This window comes from Grammomys surdaster, unplaced genomic scaffold (genome assembly GCF_004785775.1).
Source record: "Grammomys surdaster isolate TR1022 unplaced genomic scaffold, NIH_TR_1.0 126059, whole genome shotgun sequence".
Lineage (NCBI taxonomy): Eukaryota > Metazoa > Chordata > Mammalia > Rodentia > Muridae > Grammomys > Grammomys surdaster.
This window is the reverse complement of record NW_021620869.1, coordinates 3,278,524-3,302,365: the sequence shown is the minus strand read 5'-3', so window position 1 is coordinate 3,302,365 and position 23,842 is coordinate 3,278,524. Positions and strand designations below refer to the sequence as shown.

The following is a 23,842-nucleotide window of genomic DNA, read 5'->3' as shown; positions in this document are numbered from 1 at the left end:
ACACACACACACACACACACACACACACACACACACACACACACACACCAGGTTGCCTGACCACTGGCCCCTCCCTTTAGCTGAGACTGGGTTCAGTTCTTAACCAAAGACTGATCTTCAACTACTGCTGGGCTAGAAAGTCCATAGCTTATGGATCACAAGACTCATTCTCTTTCCTGAATAGTTCCTGTGCCCATGCAGTAACCATCTACCTACTCAACCCCAGGAAAAACAGGAATAGCAGGAAAGTCCTGCCCAACCTTACTGCAACTGGATGTAGACAGGAGAATCATAAAGTATCATTTTCACTGTGAAAACAAAAAGCTACAGTTAGCACCAGGTGTGCCTCCTCTGCTTCCAGTCATCCTCCGCACACCAGTGCTCACTCTAGTATATCTGTACCACTTTCCTAATGTACAGGTCTTTCCAGGCAGAAAAGGCCCAAGCAGATCAAATAAGGACCAGTTTCATTACACTGAGCCAAGACAGCTGTACCAAGCAAGGTGACTCTCTGTGGCTTTGTGCCTTCCATACTCAATGGAGCGACCCTCCATGACCTCTTGCAGACATCCCTGTAACAAGTAGTAGCCACATCCATATCTGAAAGCTGGCATCTTTTGACTCATGGGACCTAGATGTAGAGGGATCTGCTCTGCAATATTTCTAGTGTAGAACTAAGATACAAGAAGACAAGATGGCAAAGAGGGCATGGCAGGTTGTGGGCCCTGGAGCCAGGTTTGAGTTCAAAACTAGGTCCATGATTCTGAAGACTATACTCTGTCCATCATAGTAATAAGAAACACCTCATCACCACAAAGGAGCACCAAGCTTCTGTTGAGAGGTTCTGGCACGGAGCTGGCACAGGTATGGGCTCTGGCTCCATCTCAGCATCAGGACACATTCTGTGACAAGCACCATCCATTCCAGAGCAACCAAGAAAGGCAGTATAAGGACTCTTGATGAAACTGCACATGCTGGGACTCTGTACTCTTGACATCTGTTAGCAAGAAAGTGAGCCAGAAAACACTTCTCCGCATAGAGGTGACCAGGATGACAAAAGGAAGTGTGGCAGACAGAATATCTGGGAGAGTCCAAGAAGGGTAGACAGTCTACATCACACTGTTTCTGATTAGATGAACTCATGAAGGAAAAGAATACTGACAAAATCAGGAGCAGGGCAAAGCCACACAGCCTGAAGGTCAGCTGGTTGCCATCCAGCTAGATCCAGTTGTGGTGATGCAGGTAAGAGAACTGAACTGTTTAGCTCGCACACATGAAGGACCCAGCAGGGGTGGCCAGCTTTCCAGGCAGCACAGTGAGCTGCCTGAGAGAAGGGCCAGAAAATATCCAGGGCTCAGAAAGCAGCAAGGACAAGATAAATGCCCCATAGGCAGCCCTCCTGAGATAGAGAGCATGGAAACAGATACATCTGGGAAGAATTCTCCACCTCTTTTTTAATAATCCATCTTTGGTTGACACAATGGTTAGGAATTAACAGGCAAAGGCAGACTGGAAGCTTCCATTCATATATTATCAGGAATCCAGGAAATTTGACTGGCTCATACAACAAGCAATCATACTTTTGGTGCCTTTTCTATTTTCTAATTACATTAGTAAATGGCCTTTGGTCTTAATGCTGGTCTTAAACTAGAGCAGCCTGGGGATGGCCAACATAAGGGGCTGAATGTTCAAGGATGCCCTTCCTTAAGAGGTATGATAGTGGCTACCTGAAAGACAGGCATAAATCAGGGAAGGAAAAAGAAAGATGGCAAAGTATTCTGGACACCCAGAGGCAGTCCAAATCTCAGGAGACCCCAGATAGCTGCAGAATAATGAGTTCCTCAAGACAGGGGCCCAAATTCATGTCATATCACCTCTATGTCTTAGGACCACACAACAAATCCCTGGAAGGAACAACTCTGTCATTACCTAGATCACCTTAAACACAAGTTGGCTCTAAGCCAAGTTCCTTTGCCTGCACATTATATATGCTGAGCAGGCTGGTAAGGGGCAGCCAGGAGTCAGGGGACATAGAAGCAGATTTTCCTCAGCCACCCTTCATGTAAGCAAGACTTGGGCCCTCCAGTTTTGTCAGGCATCAGAGACACTAGAGAAGTGAAGAGGGGCTTCCTTAGTCCCTGATCAGGTGCTGAAGTCAGAGAGACTAATAAAAGTCCATCCTATCCCATCCCACCCTATGCACACATGTGTACACACACAAACACACACACACACACACACACACACACACACACACACACACCTCTGCTAGCAAATAAAATGTTCTCTGTAGTGTAGGAGAATGAAGAGGGGTAGAATGAAGGTCACCTTCACATGCCTGGCTGAACCAGAGCTCATGGTCTGGAAGCACACAGTGAAGCAGCGTCTGTGAGTCTGGAACTTGCTGCCCACACAAAGGAAAGCAGCTCTGTGGAAGAGCCTACAGCCTCTATCCACCATGCTATGTGCTCGACAAGTTCAAACAGGAAGTCCCTACACCCCAGCAACAACCTAGACCTCATGAAAATAGAAAACTGAATGCACCAAGTTCCACTGAGAAGGTTCTTATGGTGTGGAAGGCTCTAGAACAGAGTCAAGACCTTGAGCAAACAGCTGGAATAAGAGGCAGTGACCAGAGAGCTCTCGGCATCTGGACATTGCTGCTGACCAAAGAAATCTGCTAACATCATTGCCCTCAGAACTTTCTGTCTCGGGAAGAACAATGCCCAAGACTCTAAATGTATGCTCACAAAGGGGCTGATGATTGCCCAGGCCCAAGCCCAGCCCCAAGCCCAGCATGAGAGAGCTGGCTTCTTTTCAACAGCTAGGAACAGTAACAGGCTTACCCAAGCCTCTCCTCTGCAGCCTACACGGAAAACCCTGAGTGCTCCAAGGAAGTCTTGGCATGCTTTCCTCAACTTCAGAGGCCCAAAGCTTCTTGGGAGTCCCTGTGTACCATACCACGCCCAAGCCTTCACTGTTGGGGGAACACGGAGACGCTCTCCTTTGTATTCCACCTACTCACTTCCCTTATACCCAGTCTTCCCACCTGGCTATCCCACATGACAGGAAGGGGTATGCCAGCATATGTCTCAGTCCAGGGATTCAGGTTCCAGAGTCAGGGCTTGGATCTTCCAGAACTCTGGAGAGGCAAGATTTAAAAAATCAACAACTAAAAATTTTCTAAGTGGAAAATGCACACCTACAGACACAGAATATATATCCAAGTGGAAAAATGCAACACAACATGAAGACAGTCTCACAAAGAAACCACAGAGCCACCCAAACAAAGGCCACACACCTCCCCATGTGTAAGGGAGTGACCAGAGAAACAGGAACTAAAACACTGGCTCACCTCTGGGACCAAGAGAACAGTTGATACATTAGAGCTACAGCAGAGACTAGTATAGAAATACATTGACACATGTGGCCAGAAGCCAACAAGCTACAATCTGATGGGAGCCCCAAAGTTTGGAACACAAAATCTAGGAACAGTATCCACAAGACCAACCACCTTCAGCAAATAAATCTCAAGAATACAAAACAAGGTACTGAGGAGCCTATGGATTAGCCAGAGTTTGTGATATATACCAGCCATAATGTAGATGTTCAGGGAACAAAAGCTATTTCTAAGCTTATAAGCTGAGGCAAATAAGCTATTTCTAGATACCCCCAGGGACATACAAATGTTAAGTGAATGTTTGATATGATCTAAGCATGAAAATGGTATTAATGGTATCATACTCACACTGGAAACAAAAGAACCCTGATGGTAGCATTTGGTGGGCATAGGTAGGAGAATGAGTTTTAGGCCAGCTCTGCCTATATATCAAGTTCCAGACCAGCCAGGGCTACATCAGAATCTCTGTTAAATAAACAAACAAGCAAACAGATGTGCATGTGAAAGAGAGAGCTCATTGTATAGAGTGCTTGCTGGCAAGTCTGATGACCTGAGTTTGGTACCTGGAACCCACAGTAGAAGAAAAGAACGAACACACATACACACACACACACACACACACACACACACACACACACACACAAATGTAAAAATTATTAATTAATTGATTAATTAATTCTTGGAAGATACTGAACAGAGTAGGAACTTTGTATCTGACAGTAAGAATACAGATTCCTAAGTTAGATCTATATTAAGAAATTAAACAATTTCGGAATGATGCAGGATATTTGATCACACTATGAACCACAAGATTATGTTGTTTACTGGAAAAACCTGTTTCTAGTTGTGGTGTGGCTTAGTCTTAGAACACACCTTTAATCCCTCTGGCTAAAATACAGACGAGCCTTAATACACCTCTTAAATGCCAAACAATGAAGGTACAGTTAGTTTGTAGAAGTTTAAGTATCCATGTTAAAAGTAATGTCTAATTGAGTAGCAGACAAAGTGATAAATCAGAGAAAGATTTGACAGAATAGGATATGTCAACTCTCCCAAGGAGAGTGCAGAGAGAAGAGGCAGTTTTACAGGGATGGTTGTACAGAGACAGGCTGCAGAAAGAGAAGGAGCAGACAGAATGAACCAAAGACTGTGAAGAAGACAGAAGATTAGAACAGACTGGCAAAGTTAGTATTAGACTAAGCAGAGCAATTCAGGAAGAACGAGAGAAGCCAGATTGAATTAGAGTGGCATTTTGAGCCAGAACAGCTGCACTGACCAGCCAGCAAGAGCTCAGAAAAAACTACAAAGAAAGGGTGAGTTTATTCAGCAGTAACTCTCAGAGGCTAAACACACTCTAGGCCTAGATAAGACTATACAGATGCTAGAAGCTTCCAGGACTAGGCACAGGTAAGCTTCTGAAAAGACAATTATTACAGGAGAAGAAAAGTTACGTTTACATCAGAACAAATGCAAAGCAAAATAAATACATGAATGAAGAGAGAAACACACACTGCATGCTCACACATCAACAAGTTAAAAAACAAAAACAATGGATTCTTTGAAATAACTAAGAAGCAGACAAATTCCAGATAACAACGATTCAGAAAATAAAGAAAAGCCACAAATTAAAAGGTAAGAGACAGGCAGTACCACAAGAGACATGTGGTAATGTGTGAGCATGCCACGTGCTGGGGCCCAGGCTTCATCTCAGGCACTGTGTGTTTTTAATTTACATATATATGTACATACAAAAATATTATAGACTTAAAAAAAGCCAGTTACTTCAGATATGACAGTGATTTAAAACAATACATTCCATAGTCTATGTCAAATAGGCATCCTTCTAAAAACATAACTTTCTAAGCTGGTAAGACAGAACACTGGTCAGATCAATTCCATACAATAATCATAAACTGAGACAATATTTCAAAACTTTGCCACAAAAATCATTCCCAAGAGCTTCCTGGCAAAGTACCAACCAAATGATCATTCATTTTAAACAACATTCTTCAAAGAAATACAAAGTGTGAACCCTAGTTCACCCTAGCAGGAGTAGAAAACCCCATTACAGAACTAGACAAAGACATTGTGAGAACAACAGAAAGATCATGGTCTCCGTCACAAACTTCTCAAATGACATTAGTCAGCTTGCCCCAGTAGTCCATACAGAAGATAATGGACTCACTCAGGAGAGCTAAAACAAACAGCACTTCACATTGAGGACACACTGAAATGAAGTCGCCACTTTGTAACTATGAGTATAAGACAAAGCTAGGAAAAACCATCTTCCATAAATCCTCAGCAAGGACAGATTTGGGTCTGGGGAAAACAGTAAACATACTCGCAGAAAGCTGACAGGAACCACTGGAGCTCCTTGTGAGAAAGACAACAGACTTACTGAGGACACTGTTACAGACAGTTATTTCTGTGGACAGGAACACAACTGTCTCTACTCACACTACTGACCACAACAAATCCTACATGTACCAAAACTCAAGTGAAAAATAAACTGAAGACTCTCACACAATGTTATTGAAAACATCCTCATATTTCTACTCAAGATGTAGACTGAGCTCTTTACCATGAAATATTAAGCCAGTACATTGGAGCTGATGAGCAGGACAGCCCTAGAAGGTTCCCGACACATGCCAAGCCAGCTGTCTTAGGATTTCTATTGCTGTGATAAAACATCATGACCAAAGTCAACTTATGAAGGATAAAATTTATTTCTTCATCATACTGCTTATAATCCATCACCTAGAAGTTAAGGCAGGAACTAAAGTAGAGGGCATGGAGAAGTGTTGCTTATTGTCTTGCTCCTTCTGGCTTGCTCAGCCCGCTTTCTTATGGAACTCAGGACCACCTCCTGCTCAGCGCTGGCACCACCCACAATGAACTGGATGCTAGCTACCACATCAATCACTAACTGAGAAAATACACTACAGATTTGCTTACAGGCCAATTCATAGGCATTTTCTCAACTTGGTTCTTTTTTTCCAAATAACTCAACTGTGTCAAATTGCCAATAAACTAACCAGCATACCAGCTCTCAACAAAGGACTGCCCTCAGCATAGAAGCAAATTCTGTAAGGTAGTATGACCAGAAGATCAGAGGGAAGACCCTCAGATGAAAGGAGGAGCAAGAGGCCTAACCACCGTCAGAGTAGTTTGGTGGTTCCAGATTTGTGCACCAGTCCATGCCCATCTGGTTTCACATCTACACCTCTGATGATCCCAAGTGCTAGAGAAGCACTGAGCTGTGTAATGGGACGTAGAGGCTTCTGGAAAGCACTTGCTCTCTCCTTTAGAACTTAGTTTGGGTTCTAGGACCCAATGCTGTGGCTAGGAAGTGGCCTCAAGAGTTTATATAGTGAAAACTTGGGCCCCAGAGTGACCATGTGGGTGGGGGGACTGCTTTAAAGAATGGGAAGGGGTGGGATCAGTCATTAGCACTATCCCCTGAAATCTCCCAGCTTTATTTAAACACACTTTCTCACAGAAAATACATTCATATTTGTTTTTTTACTCTGTACTCTGCATCAGGTGGATCACATCAATTGATTCTCTTACCGCCTTATTGTATAACCTGCTTACAATAAAAATCCACATATGTTAGATATGAAGTTTACTGATTTTTGGTATGTATATATAAATTTCACTTTAAATCAACCTGTTTGAGATTAATTTGAATAGAAACTTCCAAAAAATGTAAATAAACATATTTCCCCTATATCTTATTTTGGTATAAACACAGAAGTCTATCACAGTCAAAATTACCTATCAATAAACCCAGAACTCTGTCCCTCACAGTAAAAATCACCAAGCAATACAACTCCCCTATAGTTTCCTTGCCAGGCTTAGTAGCAAAGATACAGAAATGGAGTACACAACACTAAGGAAAGAGAAATTCCAACAAATCTGCACTGGAGTGCCATACCCTTCTGTCCCTATCTCACCTCTCAGTGTGCTCAACTGCCAGCTGGAGTCCCTCACCAGCTCCAATCTGCTGACTTCTCTGAAGCAATGACTTTAGTTACTCAGCAGCTAATGCTGCAGAGACAGGACTGAATCCTCAGCAGGAGGCTACAGTGCAGCTTAGTGCTACAGGCCAGCAGCAGCAGTGAAGCCCAGAAGTTGCTCCCCAGAACCACAAAGAATTTTAAATTATCATCATTAAATTTAAAAAATAAAACAAAGCATCCCAGGCAGCGATTCATTCTTTGGCCTCTGCTTACACAGATACATCAGACAGGAGTAAGTCCTAGGATACTATCCCCACACCCTGTATCTTCAGATCTCTTCAGGGACTTTCTATAAAAACTGAAGAGCAATAAAGCTGGATAAGCACAGGCGATAAAAATACTGTCACTGACAAATGGCAGTGTGCAGACTTCTCAGAGACTCTGGAGCAAGCTCTAGGGGCCAGTGGAGGCATGTACAGCTGCTTGATCCATAGAGGCTTCAATCTTCAGCTCCAGCCATTGTTCCCAAAAGGAGTGGCTACAGCCGACTGAAAACAGGCATCTTTTGAAGCTATACGAAGATACTAGGAGTCCTAGCAACTCATAACTTCAACTTAGGTGACAAGTTCAAAGGGCCTTGTTCCTCTAGCCTCCTGGACAGGGGAGGAGGGCTTTTGCTCTCAACATATAAAGAACTGCTTTGGGTAAGGGACTCTGTCATGGCACCAATCCTACCTGTCCCTAAACTTCATTCTGAGGACGGTAGGAAAATATATCCTGTAAGAAAAGGCAGCCACAGGATTCTGACAGCTATACGCAGCTGGCCAGCTGAAGAGCTAGCTGCAAGGGTGCTAGACTGACTAGCTACCAGCAGCTCTGCATGTCCTCCTCCTGTTCCCTCCAAATGGAAAGTACTATTCTGTCCCTAGAGCTTCCAGGCTTGGTGCTGTGCGGGTGCTGACATGAATCAGGGTACTGAGGCCTGGCACAACAGAGGCCAGAGCTCTGGACTGGATCTGAGGGAAGGAGTGGAAAGGGTCCTCCCTCCTCAGTGGAGAAACAAGGCCCCACCCATTATGTCTACCATGTGAAGGTGCTGGTCATTATAATTTGCCCCACTTGCTAGAGTTTAAGATAGTGGTCTCTTAGGATCACACTTGAGAAAAACCTCAAGTTTGAAAATAGAACCAACTCCTAGAAAAAAATGCTGCCTGGAGCCGCTGGGGCTTCTAGTTTCCAATCCGAATACTGCCTACAGGTGTACCATTGGCTATCCTTCCAGCAATCCTATGTACTTACAGGCTGAAGAGGTGGCTGAAGGGTCTATGTTGTTCTTTGTGGATCCTCAGAAGCCAGGCATATAATGTTGCCAGAGAGACAGAGGAGAGAACAGGAAGAAAGAGGTAGACGGCTCGTGTCCAACCGAGTCCAGAATACTCATCCCCAGGTGAATACCAACAAGCCACAGACTTGTCCATAAGTGTCCATATGCAAGCTTTGCAAAGATGTAACAGGTGCAAATGTATGAGCTTAGAGGAGACACCAGAGGATACAGAGGGCAAAAGAGCAAGAATGCACAGACAGAAAGAGCACTGGCAGATGAGAACTTGCCCTTGACTTGAGATAAGCAGGTACACAAAGGCCTGGTGCCCTGGATTCAGCAGCAGAACTACTATGGTGGTCATATCCATGCTTCCAGTTCTATACTGGATTATTTATGCCTTCCTCAAGCCTCCATGAAGCACTGACAAAAATGAATTTCACAGAGAAACTGGAAAACTTCCAAACACACACAGCTTGATTTGTCCCCTCCAAACTCATGTTGGTATTAGTTTGTGTGTGTGTGTGTGTGTGTGTGTGTGTGTGTGTGTGTGTGTGTGTTGGGGCAGGGAGCAGCCCAGCTTTGCAGAGGATCAAAGCCCTCCTAGAGGTCTCAGAGCAGCTCTCTCGAGATTGGACTAACCAACTTGAAAAAAGGTGCTGTACCTCTCATATTGCTTTCATCCTTGTGTGTTCCTATGGATGAAGCAGAAGAACCCTGGCCAAAGGCTAGCACTACGCTCTTGGACTTTCCAGCCTCTGACCTATAAACTAAAGTACACTTCTCTCTTTTGTAAAGTACCTAGCTGGGATGGTTTGTATATGCTCAGCCCAACAAGTAGCACTATTAGCAGGTGTGGCCTTGTTGGAGTAGGTGAGTCACTGTGGGTGTGGTCTTTTAAGACCCTCATCCTAGCTGCCTGGAAGTCAGTATTCTGCTGGCAGCCTTCAGATGAAGATGTAGAACTCTCGGCTCCTCCTGCACCATGCCTGCCTAGATGCCACCAAGTTCCTACCTTGATGATAATGGACTGAACCTTTGAACCTGTAAGCCAGCCCCAATTAAATGGTGTCCTTATAAGAGTTGCCTTGGTCATGGTATCTGTTCACAGCAGTAAAACCCTAACTAAGACACCAGCCTTAGATATTCTGTCACTACAACAACAAATCCTCACACAGACACATGCATTACAGAGTGCAGCCCACAGGCCTAAGCATGCACAAGAACCACAAGTAATGAGACTACAAAACCACCGGAACAGGAAAGCATTTAACATTTATATCCTGAATATATGTGAACAGCTATAAAATAGTAAGTATAACACATCAAAAGTCTTATAAATTATTTAAAGTTGAACACAGAAAACAATTGACAGTCTTATACATGTTAATAGTCGTAATAATAATAATAAATGAATAAATAAATAATAGTAATAAACAATAACAACAGAACTTGGGGGAGGGGTAAAAATAAAAGAGTGTTTACAAAACACCACTAAGTTCATGCAGTGCTAGGAAGAAAAGGAACGAAGCAAAGGAGTCCCTAAGAAAGGGTTCTTAAGAAAGTCTTAGGAACTATGGCAGCTCCACCAACAAAACTACAGGCATCTGCTTGATCCATGAAAGCAAGGACAAAAAAGAACAACAAACAAACAGAAGGCAAGCGCATGGGAGGGGGTTGGTGGGAGTGGGTTGGGGGTTCCCTTGGCTGACCAGAGGCTGCCAGGGAATGCCTGGTCATGTCATTCTGTGTACCCACTTCCACCTCCAGTTACATTTCCCTGTATGTTGACAACAGGACACAGAAACCCTTCAACCAGAAGAGTAGTCACTTGCACATCTGTCAGTATTCTTAAATGTCCTCTTGCCAGCCAGAGTTGCCACGGATGGAGAGTCATTTCGACTGTGCATTTTTTTTTTCCAAGATGCTTACCAAACAACAAACATAAATTTAGTTCTGATGATGTTGCAGACACTTAAGGAACAAAACATTTTTACAAATCATTTCCAAGGATTTCTGTCAACACAGAAGACTTTACTAACAAAGGTATCCCAAATTTGACTTAGAACACAGTTCTCCTGTCCCAGAGGCTATGCACAACTTTGACTAGCTGTTTGAGGGGCTCCTAGGGACACGCCACCCCTGGGCATGTGGGCCACCATACCTGATTGCCTCACTGCACCTCTCTTGCATTCCTAACACTGTGATTTTATTTGGAAGGGAGCAACTAGTGGGTGTGGAAACTAGAGCCTGCACAGGCCAGGCAGTGTTTGCATAAAGTCCTCTATGCTGGCTGTAACAGCAAGGGGCAACCTGGAGATGGCTAGCCATCTGGGCTGCTCTACTAAACAGGGAAGTCAGGGTTAGATTTCTCCTGCTGCCTACTTCAGAACAACCCTCCAAGTTCCCTAGAAAACTCTTTTAATGTTCCTAGTTTGCGCTATATCCCCCAAGAAGCAAAATCTCTTATGAAAGTAGAGGACTTGTAATCACATAGGAACAAGCACATACAGAAAGCCTGGTGTGGTGGGGACAGCACTTCCTGGAAACTATGTATCACCACCAAAACAGAGTAAATTGCCCAGACTTTCATGTGTGAGTGCTGCTACCAAAGACAAGCAGAACCTCCAGAAAGGACGAAGGGGGCAGAACCATGCACTGGAGATTTTGGTGTGATGACGTTATAAATAAGGTGTCAAAGGGAAGAAATTTTAAGAGTGCACAACTACATAGAAACATCCAAACCAGTATTGTATTACTGACCACTGACACATCCAATGGCCACAGCCATGCTCACAAGTGGAAAAATCTTCAGAATTGGTAGCAGCCAACTTAGTCCTTGTCCATAAGTGTTAAAGGTGGTCTAGTCAGGGCCTAGGGGAAACTTCTTCCCTGCAACCCCTCTGGACCTTCTCCCAACAGCATACATCTCAAACTAACTTAGAGATCAATCTGATTACCCTAGGCTCACTGGAGAAAAGCATACTGTTGGAAAATTAAAAACAGCCCCAGGGGCCTGGGGAGGGTACCAAATCTGTACTGTCTTTGCCACTCCAGTTACATAAGGTCAACATTACATAAGAACACAGAATTTCGGAATTTCCTTCCTAGCAATCTCTAAACACTTGGTTATACATTTCACCTACAGCTGGGCCACAGTAGGAACCACTATTACCCAACAGGAACAGCAGAAATACTTAAAAATAGATGCTTCTTGCACGGGGTGGAAGGAAGGAATAAGGGCAAATTGAAAACTGCATTGCTGGGGTCTGGGTCCCCTCCAGCTCCCTCCCCTCAAGAAAGCAAGAAGATTTAACCTGGGCTTGCTAGAAATCAATTTGACCTCACCTGACTTCAGATGGCCAAAGAGGAATGCAGCGTCCTTTAAGGGCTTCCTGGATCCCTGGAGATAGAAATGGTGCAAAAGGCAACTGGAAATCTGGTGTGTGGGGGACAGGTGTGGTGGTAGTTCAGATGTCGGCATCTAGAAAAATCTCCTGGGAGCTTGTTGTGAGTCAGCCACCTGACAAATGAGTGACCTTGGGGAAGTTACTTGGACTGCCAGTCTATTTCCTAACCTGTGCCTGCTGAGGTACTTTCTGCAAGACTGACACAGCAGAGCATACATGGCACTTAAAGGACATGACAAGAGAACTGTTGTAACAAGAGAAAAGTTGTCATCATTTATTCTGAGCTGCCAGAGCTGAGCTTTGAACAAGTCCTCTGAAACATATCCCACCTCATATGTGGACACTCACTCTCTTTGAGTTCAACCCAGGCCTGTGGCACAGCCTCTGGAGAATCGGTAACAGAATGTTCTGCTACCTGTCACAGATGGCTTCTGCAGACTACACTGGGAACAAAGGCTTTTTGGTGGCCTTGAATGAAACCATATTTGCATCCAAAGTTCAGTTCTGTACCTTCTGAATCCACAACTCCACAAGGTAGGTCCCATCTACATTACCCACCATAGTTAATCAATGTGACTCCACCACCCACGTGCTTCAGGCCAATTCTAGTCTAGCTTCCACTCCGCTATCTCTCACATCCCAAGTGTAGGCATCACCTGAGAAGCCCACTGACTACCAGATTTCTAGTCCCAACGCTTTTCTTTACTCCACTGTACCAATCTGCTGTGCCACTATCCCATCTAGTTTGCCACTGGTCACTATTGGGTCTTCATGCTCAATGCCCCTGTCCCAGATGGGCTACCATCACCCTCCACAGCACCGGCCAGAACTTCCAGGAGTCTCTCTCCTGTACACAAATGCTGACTGCCTAGGATATTGGCAAGTGACTGGTGACAGTGCCATCACATGGCCAGTTTCTTTTCTGCCCCACCTTCCCTGCCTGCTAGCTGGTACTAGGGCATCTGCCAAAGCCTAGCACCTCCCCGTATTCCCCAATCACTGACCAGTTTCACACCATCCAATGCTGCCGAAATCATGTCAGAGTCTCAAGAAAACTCTAACCACCTGAGTAAAAACCTGACCTCTGCCCTTGTCCTCTTTCCTGCCCCCGGTTGCTCTCTGCTTTGACTGTCCCTCTAGTCATAGCCTAGCACCACAGAAACAAGGATCTCTGACTCACACATGCACATATCCCAAAAACTAAGAACAGAGCCTGGCTACAATAACTCCTGCCTAGAGGAAGGAGTAAGTAAAGAATGAGCTCGAGTATGTCTTCCCGGACTCAGCCTAGGGCTTGCCTTCCTCACTGTGTTCTTACTCCCCACGGCACTTAGAACCTCTGACCTTTTCTTCCATACTCAAGTATCAAAAAGCCGACCATAAGATAAGCTGTCTCTAAAAACCCAAAGGCTCCGTAACTTCTAACATGCTGTATATCTTAACAAAGGTCTACTGGAAAACTCAAGACTTTCAGATTTTAAAAACATCTAAGTATCATTTTTTAAAGAACTATAAAAGACATATCAAAATATCTCCCTGTGAAACATAAATGTTTATAAAACATTGATATTAATGTTTCACAAATTAAATATCACAAGTCATAACTTATCAAAAGCCATTTCACCCCTACCCAGAGGGGTATGACCTAAAATTCTTTTATAAAAAGAAAAGACAAAAATAAACGAGCGGAATGTTCAACCTGAGAAGACTAAGGACATCCGTATCAACACAAAGGAGGTGGCTCAGGGATGAGAGAACGCACACAAGCACAGAGCAGGGAACCTATAGGAAAGGGATGGCTCTTCAAAGGCAAACTGGAGATACCAGGGCCAAACTGACCCAGTGTCCACATTAGCTCTTCTCTCAGTCAACAGACACAGCCCAGCAGGAAACATGGAAGGAGGGGTGTGGCCAGGAATGCTAGAGAAAGGGAGTTAAGACAGCTCAGAAGGCTCAATACTTAGGAGGCCTTTGTGAGATGGAGCTAGCATCCCATACCTAACTAAGCTCTTTACCAACCTGATAAGGCTACCTGCTTCTGCTCTCTGCTCTAGCCAAAGACTTAGCTCCTTGTCAAGAGGCTCCATGATCTATGTGCTGAGGTTCTGGTTCCACATGGCAGCATGGGAGTCACTTAGGAACATAGGGACCTGAGTTGGGTCCAACCAGGTGTACAGGGTATGGCCCCAAAGTAATTCTTCCTTAAAGGTAACCAGGTGTTGGGAGAAGGAAGGATTATGCAAGGCTAACATATAGCTACTGAAAACCAATGCCCATCCAGGCTAACTAAGGTGGACAAGGACTGACAAAATCCTCTTGCATATCCTGGCTGAGATACCAATGCCCTAAAGCCTGCAATACAAAAATTGATGATAAACACAGGCTGAAAGTGCTCTGAGCACAAATGATGTCACAGTGCATGAATCTGCCTTTGTACACTAGTCCTATCATAAATGACAATTGAAAGAAACCTTTCCTTCCTGCCCTAGCTGCCTGGAACTATCAAGTATCCATGGAAAATGCAGCCTAGTTCTCCATACTTTGTATGACACAAACCTGGAGGTTATTCCTGAGGCCACTACACATAAAAAAGTTCCTTTTAAAATTAAGAAGAGGGCGGAAGAGGGGAGCGCACAGGTGTTATGGACAGCTTAGTAGTTTGTAAATGTTTATTGTGCAGGCATGTGGGCCTGAGATTAATCTCCATAAGTCATGTAAAAAGCTGGGTATGGCGGTAAGTACATGTGATTCTGTTGTGAGGGAGAGGAGAGAAGGGGACCATGGGGCTTACCAGTCTAGCTAGTCTAATCCCAGGCTTCTAGGTTTCGTATCAGGAAAAGTGGGTGGGTGCAAGAGAACATAACAGGTTGACCTTTCATCTCCATACTCACACACATGGCACACACGAGTATCTACACAAACCAGTGTTCACATAGCCCCATTGCATGCATGCACGCACACACCAGTTATCAGTTTCACAACAGTGGGATCCATGGAACTGGGACCACTTGGGAACACAACACATACAGCAAGAACTGTTTGCTTTGGACAGTCACCCTGAATGTTCAGCTCTAAAACCAAGAACCACATACCTTTCCCTGCCTCGTGTGACATCCTGTGGTGGACAAGGAACATTTCTGGTCTGCAGTAGCAGCACAGAACTGAAGGTCTGGACCACTGTGAGAAGTATAAGCAACCCCCTATCTACCCAAAAGGGAAGGCTGCTTTCTTCCTCCCTGGGCACTGGGGTGGTAAAGGATCCCAACTAGGAAACAAGTAGACAGAGCAGAAAGGGCAGGGTCTAGGCTGGGGGTGGAGGGGTGAGAGACGGAAGCTCAGACAGTCAAGAGGGTGCATTCAAAGCCAGCAGCATTTCTGGTAAACAAGAGCAGTGAACACAGAGTGGTAGGTGGGTTGTCTAAAGAGAGACAAGACCCACACAAGCAAAATAAACCAAAAAATGTTGGGCAAGCACATAGTGTACAAGAAGTTAGATAAAAAATAAAAACATGGGCACGTACAGGGACAGTGTCTCTCCAGATACTGACTGGCTCAAAAGCCAGCAGCATCCATGGGAAACATGGTGTGGGTTCAACTACAAAGTGCTCTGAGGCTGAGAAATGGAAGCACCAGGACACGGGGCAAGACAGAAGTATTAATAGTCATCTGCTCAGAGAGTGCAGGCCACCTGGCTACCCTTACTCATGCCACTGGCAAAAGCCAAAGGTCCTTTCCTACAGAGGAAAAAGCACAGAGCAGAAGCAAGGCTCAGTGGAGGCTGCAGGCTACCTGTGAGATGCTTGGTCTTTTGCCCCAGGATGCTGGTTCCCAGCAGCCATCTCAGAGTGGGTTACAGAAGTTGAACAAGATAGGGAGTCTAAGCTACTAACAGTGGCCCGGGCCTTGAAGGGCCTGGCCAGCTTTGGGGTATCCATGTCTCCTACAATGGCCTACCAGGTAGAATAGGACTGTTATCACTTAAGGCAGAGCCCAGACCGACAGGCAACGCCTGGAAAGAAAACCAGACAGCATCATGTCCCCAGAGAATAGAAGGGGACAGAAAACAGGGACAGCAGGCAGCTGCATGGCCAGAAAGGGCCCTAAGAATAATTCTTTGCTCAGTCCCATCAGGTCAGTTACCTGGAAAGCAGCTCTACCTCACATCTCAGCCAGTCACTTACTCCATTAGGTGAGCACAGGGCTGTGGTGAGGGTTGCCAGGCACAAGAGATACTGCCAAGCAGTCCACTCCATACTGGGAAACCCACACCTCAGATCTCTCCAGACACCCTCACCCCTGTTGATTCCATCTACTACGAACCTCTCATGACTCTCTCCTGCCCACTGGTCTTCCTGTATCAGCTGCTTGCCTCATTTGCTAGGGATATCACTAGGGCCTGCACTCTCTGAATGTTCCTGCTAGGGATACATTCACAAAGCCTCTGGGCTGGGCTGGAGAAACCCAGAGGCAAGGAGCAAGCCAATCAGAGGAGGAAGCCATGATGCAACAGGGACAAGAGATGGTGTCCCAGGTGGGCTCAGGACAGGACTTTTTCCGCTTCCTTCCATACTGAGCCCAAAGCAGAATGAAAGGGGGAAATAAATGGGACCTGAAGACATGGGGGGTCCCTAGAAACTGCTCAGGTGGTAGAAAACAAAAGCAAAGAGCAGAGGAGGAAGAACTACTCTGAGCTGGGGCAGGGGAGGCTGGGCAGGCTTTCTTTGGGTAATTCTTTAAAAAAAGAATGTCTTACACTCCCAAGAAAAACTCCAATTTGAGCACTCCATCAAGGGAGCAGGTGGTGGCAAAGAAATAGTCAGGCAGCTTGCAGCCCTAATAATTCTTGCTACAAAATAGCAAGGCTTGTTTGTCATCACCAGAATTTTCATGGGCTCATGAATGCAGGACAAGGAATGGTCTAGAAAGGAGACGAGACTGGCAATGAGAAGAATTGCCTGGGCATTTTTCCTACTCAAATGAAAGGATGAGTGCTTAGATGAGACACATACCATGTCAGAAAATAGGTAAGGTTAACTCAGTGGTCAAGAATACAGCACAACTTATAACCGCAAAAAAACACTTAATGTCTTTCTGTTTTATAGTATAAAAATGCAACATTAAAGATATTTCACATCAATTTTCAAGGTTTTGTAGCTTAATCTTATTTGTTCTGTGAGGCATTTGATACTTGGTTAAAGTGTCTGAAAACAGAGTGAAAGCATGCCCTCTATCTCTATGCTAAAGGCTTCTCAGACACATGTCAACATGTAGGCTCCATGAGATGTCCCATACGACCTATGCATACATGACCCTCTCTTCCCACTTACGGTGCTTCTACATAGGCTTAAAAGCATGCTGCAAACACTCTGACCTTCAATACAGTACAGATGTGTTAAACATGCTAGGATGAAGGGAACTTGGCTACAGAGGGAGAAGAGATGAGGTAACCCTTGTTGATACACCATCCTGGAGCAGAGAAAGCAACCAAGGATGATGGGCACAGCAAACTTTGGCTCTTGAGCTGGCACATCACAGCGACATCCCACGGCATCTTCAGCTAGTCAGTGTGACATTAAGAGATGACATTTATTGTGGAACTACTAAAAAGCTGACACATATATTTGAGCTTAGTGAGAACTGTGCAGGGAAGCATTACCATCCCTGTCTGAGAAACAAGAAAATAAAACCCAGGGACTCAGCAACAGAATTTATACATTGACAGCAGCAGACTGGAAGCAGGGCAAGCCAGGCGACAGCACTGCAAGCCACAACCCATCCTCACATGAGGCTCTCAAAGAGCAGGGTGCGCTTTTCATTGCAGAAAGGTGAACACAAAGACTACTTCATTGGTTTTCTTAGAAACTATGTTTATTTATCTTTTTTTTTCACAGTCCATCAGGGCATGTAAGAAACTCTTATCTCATTTCACATTGGGCAAGAACTAGGAAACTATCTCAAAATGACTAAACTATGGTAGTGGTAGACAGAATGGCTTCAGCAAATTATACTTGAGGGAAAGTGAAAGTCAAAACTTCTCAAAATAGTCAGACTTTAAAAGCTGGATATGTTCATAAAATATTTAGTCCCCTGCTTCTACCTCTGCTCAGTGGCCGAGGGTAAGATCGATGGGGTGGCAGGTGGGAAAGGAGAGGTGGAACCCAGGCCCCAAAGACACCTGACATGCCATTTGAGTGTGCATCAAGTCCAAAGCATTCGGCCATCACACTGACTTCCGCTTCTAAAGAGACCTGCGCCTCCTGTTATACTCCCCCAGTAAAGCAAGACTTTACAGCACAAGTGTGTTGACTTACCTGTGCTGGGCATGTGGTTCACACGGGCAGGATTCAGCAGCTCCACAGGCTGGTCTCGACCAGAAAGTCCATCTGAGGAACAGAGGAGACACTGGCTTCAGAAATGGTGAGTTGAACAGTAAGTTTTCTGCAGGCGATGGTCCCTTCTTTTAGAGGACAGTTTCAATTCCAGCACAGATAGTTTTTACTTGCCAGAAAAAAAAGAAAAGCTCTTTGTAGAATAATCAAAACAGTCCCCAGTTGAGATATGGTGAACTGGGATTCCTGCCTGAAGGCATCTGGTGGAGCTAGCATGGCTCTCGAATTCCTGGCCTACACTGGGCTTATCAGAAGTGGGCTTTTCTGCAGAGACCACAAGCATTAAGATAAAGAGTTCCCCTCTTCCAAGATAACAGTGAAGGGTCTGGACTTTGACACAAACTAAGCAGCTGTGCCTGGCAGTCAAAAGGAAACAGGGTACAGGGGCACTGCAGGCAGCCCTGGGGAATGCCTTGCCAGCACCAGTGGACTTACAGATTACACAATCATTTCTTTGAAATCCATTTTTAGATCATATTCAGGAAGGAATTGGCTGTTCTGACTTGAGGTAAGAATGAGACTAGAACCCGCCAACCATCAACACCTGGCACTGGATGGATAAAAAGACCTCTTGGGACCTCTATGTTTGCCAAACATGAAGGAAAGAAGACCCACAAAACCTCACAGAACCAGACCTTTCCTTTAAAATCAGCATGCAGCAAGTGGTATTAGATGTTCTGCAGTGACATGCATTCCATTAGACACCTGCATCAGCAGTCACCCACAAGTCATTTAAAGAAGAGCATAGTAACTTCACAGGGCAGTCATGTAGTTCCCACGGACAGGATTTCAAAGCAGAACAAAAAGAGGTAACAGATCAGGCCAGGCCAAGCAGGGGAGCTAATGTGTGTCCTCTGAGGAATTTCAACTCTGAAGACAGAAGCCTCAGCCCAGGAAATCCCAAACATACCCTTCCAAAGAAGAGAAATAGCAACATGCAGGAAGCTATCTGAATCACACAGGAGACAGAGTGGGACCGCTCCTCAGTCTCATTCAGAACCAAACAAGGGTGTCAGACAGCTCCCTTCCCTCCAGTAACAATGCTTATCCTAGATCTAGCACCCTTAGCATTTCATAACGGTCAGAAGCACACTAAGCATACTGGGATATTGTGGCCCATGCTTCAGGGTTCAGAAGGAAAAATGAGAGGTCACTGCCACACCTTATAGACCCAAACAATCTCCCTACCACTTAGAGACTGAAGGCTTTCTCAGGAGACACTCACAGGTTGTAAAGCCAACAACAGTCTCCTCAAACTTTATGACAACTCAGAAAGAAACCTCAAGGGGCAGAAAACACTTCCTAAGCCTTTCCTTCCTGCAAATAAATAAGTGTTCATTGTAGAAAGCAGTAAAATGCTCCAAAGGGTAGGCTGTGTGTGTGTGTGCACGCGCAGGTCTCTTCCTGTTCCTGCCACCAGTGTATCAACAGAAGGCCTCCACCAGTTTCCTCTGTGTCACCTTACTCTTCCATCTGGGAAAAGCCCAGGTTTACTAGCTGATCAGTTCAGAGCATTTCAACCCTGGCACAGTATGCTAGCAGGCATGGAGACTATTCCTGAACTATGGGCTTGAATTGGTTGGTATCTGCCCTGAGCTCTGAGGGACCAATGACTCTGGATGACACACAATAGTACCTACTGCACTCCTGGAAGAAATGTACCACATTTCTAAGTAGCTGATGCACAGTGCAAGTTACAGAGACACAGTCTATATTTTCATCATGTGGTATGATCAAGTCTTGGCCCATATGCAGGATCTCTTGGCTTTTTACTGGCGTATGTCACTTAGCCTTTAGGATGTATTCACTGAGCATACAAATTAGCTGTCTCACCTCAAGCAACAATACAATAATGAGATAACATGGATTTCACATATAAGTCATACCTTAAGCCTGACATGTTCCAGCCTTTCCTAGAACACCAGCTCTTCCACCAGCTGGATGATATCCTCTGATTCAGCTCTGACACTATCTGCCTATTGTTCACATTGATACTACTGTAAAGAATGGGGAAACTTCAGGTCTAAATTATTAAATAGCTTGTTCTAAAAACAAACAACAACAATCCCTTACATCTTAAATCACATTCTGAATACCAAATGAAAACTTGAGTTCTCCTGCCCAATCCTACCCAAGACGTGAGCCAAGCTTTGTCCACTCTGGGGATGTGCCACCTACTCGTTACTCAGCAGCTGTTTCTAGTACCACACCAACTGCCATGGTTCTGCCAAGCTTGAGTCCAAGTAACTCTTGTTATACTTAATAGCGGCAGGCCACAAAGCACAAGGCAGTCATGTGAGCAATTCCAGCACACCAAGGAGAAGCTGAAAAGACCTCTCAGTCCATCTCGCCATTATCACAAGAGAGTAAGTGGCACACAGGACAGAGTTTTGAAAGATCACACACAGAGAACTTACATGAGCACTTTGTTGTGTTTGCTCTACTGTATATATTATTAGCTGTTATTCTCTTGATGTACCTGATTTGTCAATTATACTTTATTACTGATACACATGCATAGGAAAAACAGCACATAGGAGTTAGCACCCTCTGTGGTTTCAGCTTTCACTGAGCATCTTAAAACACAACCTCATGGATAAGGGGCCAACTGTCTTTGCACTGAAGTTTTCCTTTATTGAGGATAAAAACGAACAGCCATATGAAGAGGTACATGATGCCCAAAGACCCCAGGTATGGAAGTCCCATCCCTATAGAGTGGGGCTGACTGTGAGTTTAGTCTTAACTGTCATCTTGACAATCTATAATCACATAGATAGAGAGTCTTAATGAGGAATTACCTAGATCTGGTTGGCCTCTGGGAATGTCCTTGAGGGACTATTTTGACTGTTAATTGATGGAGGAAGACCCACCCCTAAATGTAGGCATCAGGATTCATGGCTGAGCCCTAACTGTTTAAAAGTGAAGAAAGCTGGCTGCAAGCAAAAATGCATTCATTTCTCTCTGATCTGGACTGTGGATGTGTTGTGATTAGCTATTGAGTTCCCACCTTGACTTATCCTCAGTGATGGAAGTATAAGCCAAATAATTCCTTTCTCCCAAGACTTGCTCTTAGTCCAGTTTATCATGGCAACAGAAATGAAACTGGAACAGTGATCATTCATCCTCTTCCTGGCAACAAGCTCAACATCACCAGTCAAGAGATTTTAGGAGTCAATGTCTAGCCCTCCTGCCTCTTCCTTTACAACTGAGTAGGGCTGGCAGGCCCAACCCTAGAATCTTAAAGACTTTCCAGTGACCAGACCCCAAGTCAGACTCTAGTCTATACTGGATTTGAATGAAGAAGAACCAAGACATCTTACTGCTCAGGAAATCGCCCTTAAGGCCAAATCCTGTTCTTTTACTGGGGAGACTGTTGCACTCTAAAAACGGTATCCAAATCTCTAGCCCCTCATCTTTGCATCTCTTAGAACCAACCACTGATTCAGCACTACTGAGATATGGCATATCTGCCTCCCAGGTAAAAAGTGACTCTGAGAAGAGGATCATCTACAAACACACCATCAACTCCAAAGGGTTGAACCTCCCTGGGTTCCTTGCAGAGGTCAGCTCAGGGTGGACTGGCTCTCCTCCTCTGGGTTCCTTTGTTAACCTTCATTCAGCTGCTCACAGGAAGCCAATAATGCATCCCCTGTGTTGCACATAGACGAGGCACAATGCTTTGTTTCTTGGTTTTGTTTTGCTTTCTTATGAGAACAGCCAAGAGGTCTGACCAGCAGTCAACAGAATGCTGTGTTGCAGTTGGCATCTCACTGCTCAGCCAGCTTGCTGGTACTGTGCCCAGTATCACACCTTCCTACCCACTATAGCTCAACACATATTTGGCAAAAAAAGGGCTCAACATTTCTCTCTAGAATCAGCCAGAGCAATGATGGCCCCTGCTATCACATTAATAGGAAACTGTATCTGAATATCCCCCAAACCCCCTCATCCCCCCCCCACAGAGCCCAGCTACACCTTGTTAAGTCTCCCAGAGTTGCTTTAAAGTATTTAGTGTCAAAACTCTTGAGCTACTTGGTCTTTTTAAGTGTCTGATATTTTCATCATAACATTTAAAATATCATTAAAACATAAAAATGTTTAAGTTGTTTCCGTACTTTAAATATCCACTCTAGTTTGCTGATGCACACCGGCAATGGGCATCCTTGGCTCTTGCTAAACTCTTCCCCTTCTACTGATCTATCCATTTTCTCTCAAGCTCTCCACACGGGAAGTGACAGTCTGGCTCGTCCTTCCCCAGCCATGTGCTGCTTTTTCTTAAAGTACTAGGCTGGGGCAATCAGCAAAAGGATAGTGATCAAAAACTCCTGCCTTGTCTCTAGTCTTCTAGGCAATGCTGCTTTGGCACCTGTAGTAGGTTTCTGACTGGTAACTTTTATCATGCTAGTAAGGAAACTGCCTGGTGTTTCTGGTTTGCCAAGACAGATCTCTAATTAGGTATGGTTGCTTAATGTATTTAACTTTTCTATGTCAATTGAGAGGCAGAGAAACTCATCCTTCCATCTGAACTTTGGTGAAATTCTTTTTCTCAACTGCAGCCAATGTTGTTTCCCGCAGGAAAAAAGACCTGGTCAAGTTGGAAAAGTTTTGAGAAAGAGAAAAAGAGCCAAAGGCTGGAAAAACATTAAGAAGTTACTGAGACCCGAAACCCTCTACACTCTGGAGTCAAACCTTGCAGACTCTTCTCAGGCTTAGGGTCACACTTCTGCCCAGCACCACTAAAAGAAACAGAGTAAATGACTACATTAAGGCACTTGGTAGGGGATTGGTAAGGGGAAAGCTGGAATGGTTAGAATAACAAATGGTGTGTTCCTTTTCTACTGGAAATGTTTTCAAATATATGGCTAAACGGGAGACTTATGGGTAAGGGGTAGACATGATAATTCACAACCTTCATGATATCCAGTCTTCCTGGCCACTGAAACATTTTAAAAACAATCTTTGTGGCCAGATTCTCTGTAAACTGCCCCCCCCCTTTAGCACCTACTTTAAGATAGTTTGTGTTGGCAGTTGCTCATGAAACACAGATTTTATATCCTCAGGTTCCTCACAGGCTTTCCTTGGTTTGACGGCCCTGTCAGGACCTGCCAGGTCATGCCCTGCCTTCATTCTCATGAGTAGACTTAAGAAGAAGACAGTGAGTAAGAGTTAGACAGTGAATTACTGGCTATTCCTATCACATATCAAGGAAACTTTTATAGCACAAACATGGTATGTCCACCCAAAATATAGGTTGAAACCTGATTTCCAAGGTAACAGTGCTGTGTGGTAGAAGGCACTCTTCTAGGGAAACTGGCTTCTTTCTTACAGGGCTAGATTAATCAGAGCACACATGGTTACTA

At 44.6% G+C, this 23,842-nt stretch overlaps 1 protein-coding gene across 4 annotated transcripts in view; it reads right to left on the bottom strand.

The window, feature by feature from the left end:
- The window catches only part of Hdac4 (histone deacetylase 4), a 220,993-nt gene that overhangs the window by 117,420 nt on the left and 79,731 nt on the right, over positions 1–23,842 (bottom strand). For all 4 annotated transcript variants that reach the window (XM_028755330.1, XM_028755327.1, XM_028755329.1 and 1 more), the window contains exon 2: positions 18,405–18,476. In XM_028755330.1, the coding sequence (XP_028611163.1) occupies positions 18,405–18,476 (72 nt within the window). The remainder of the gene's footprint in view (positions 1–18,404; positions 18,477–23,842) is intronic.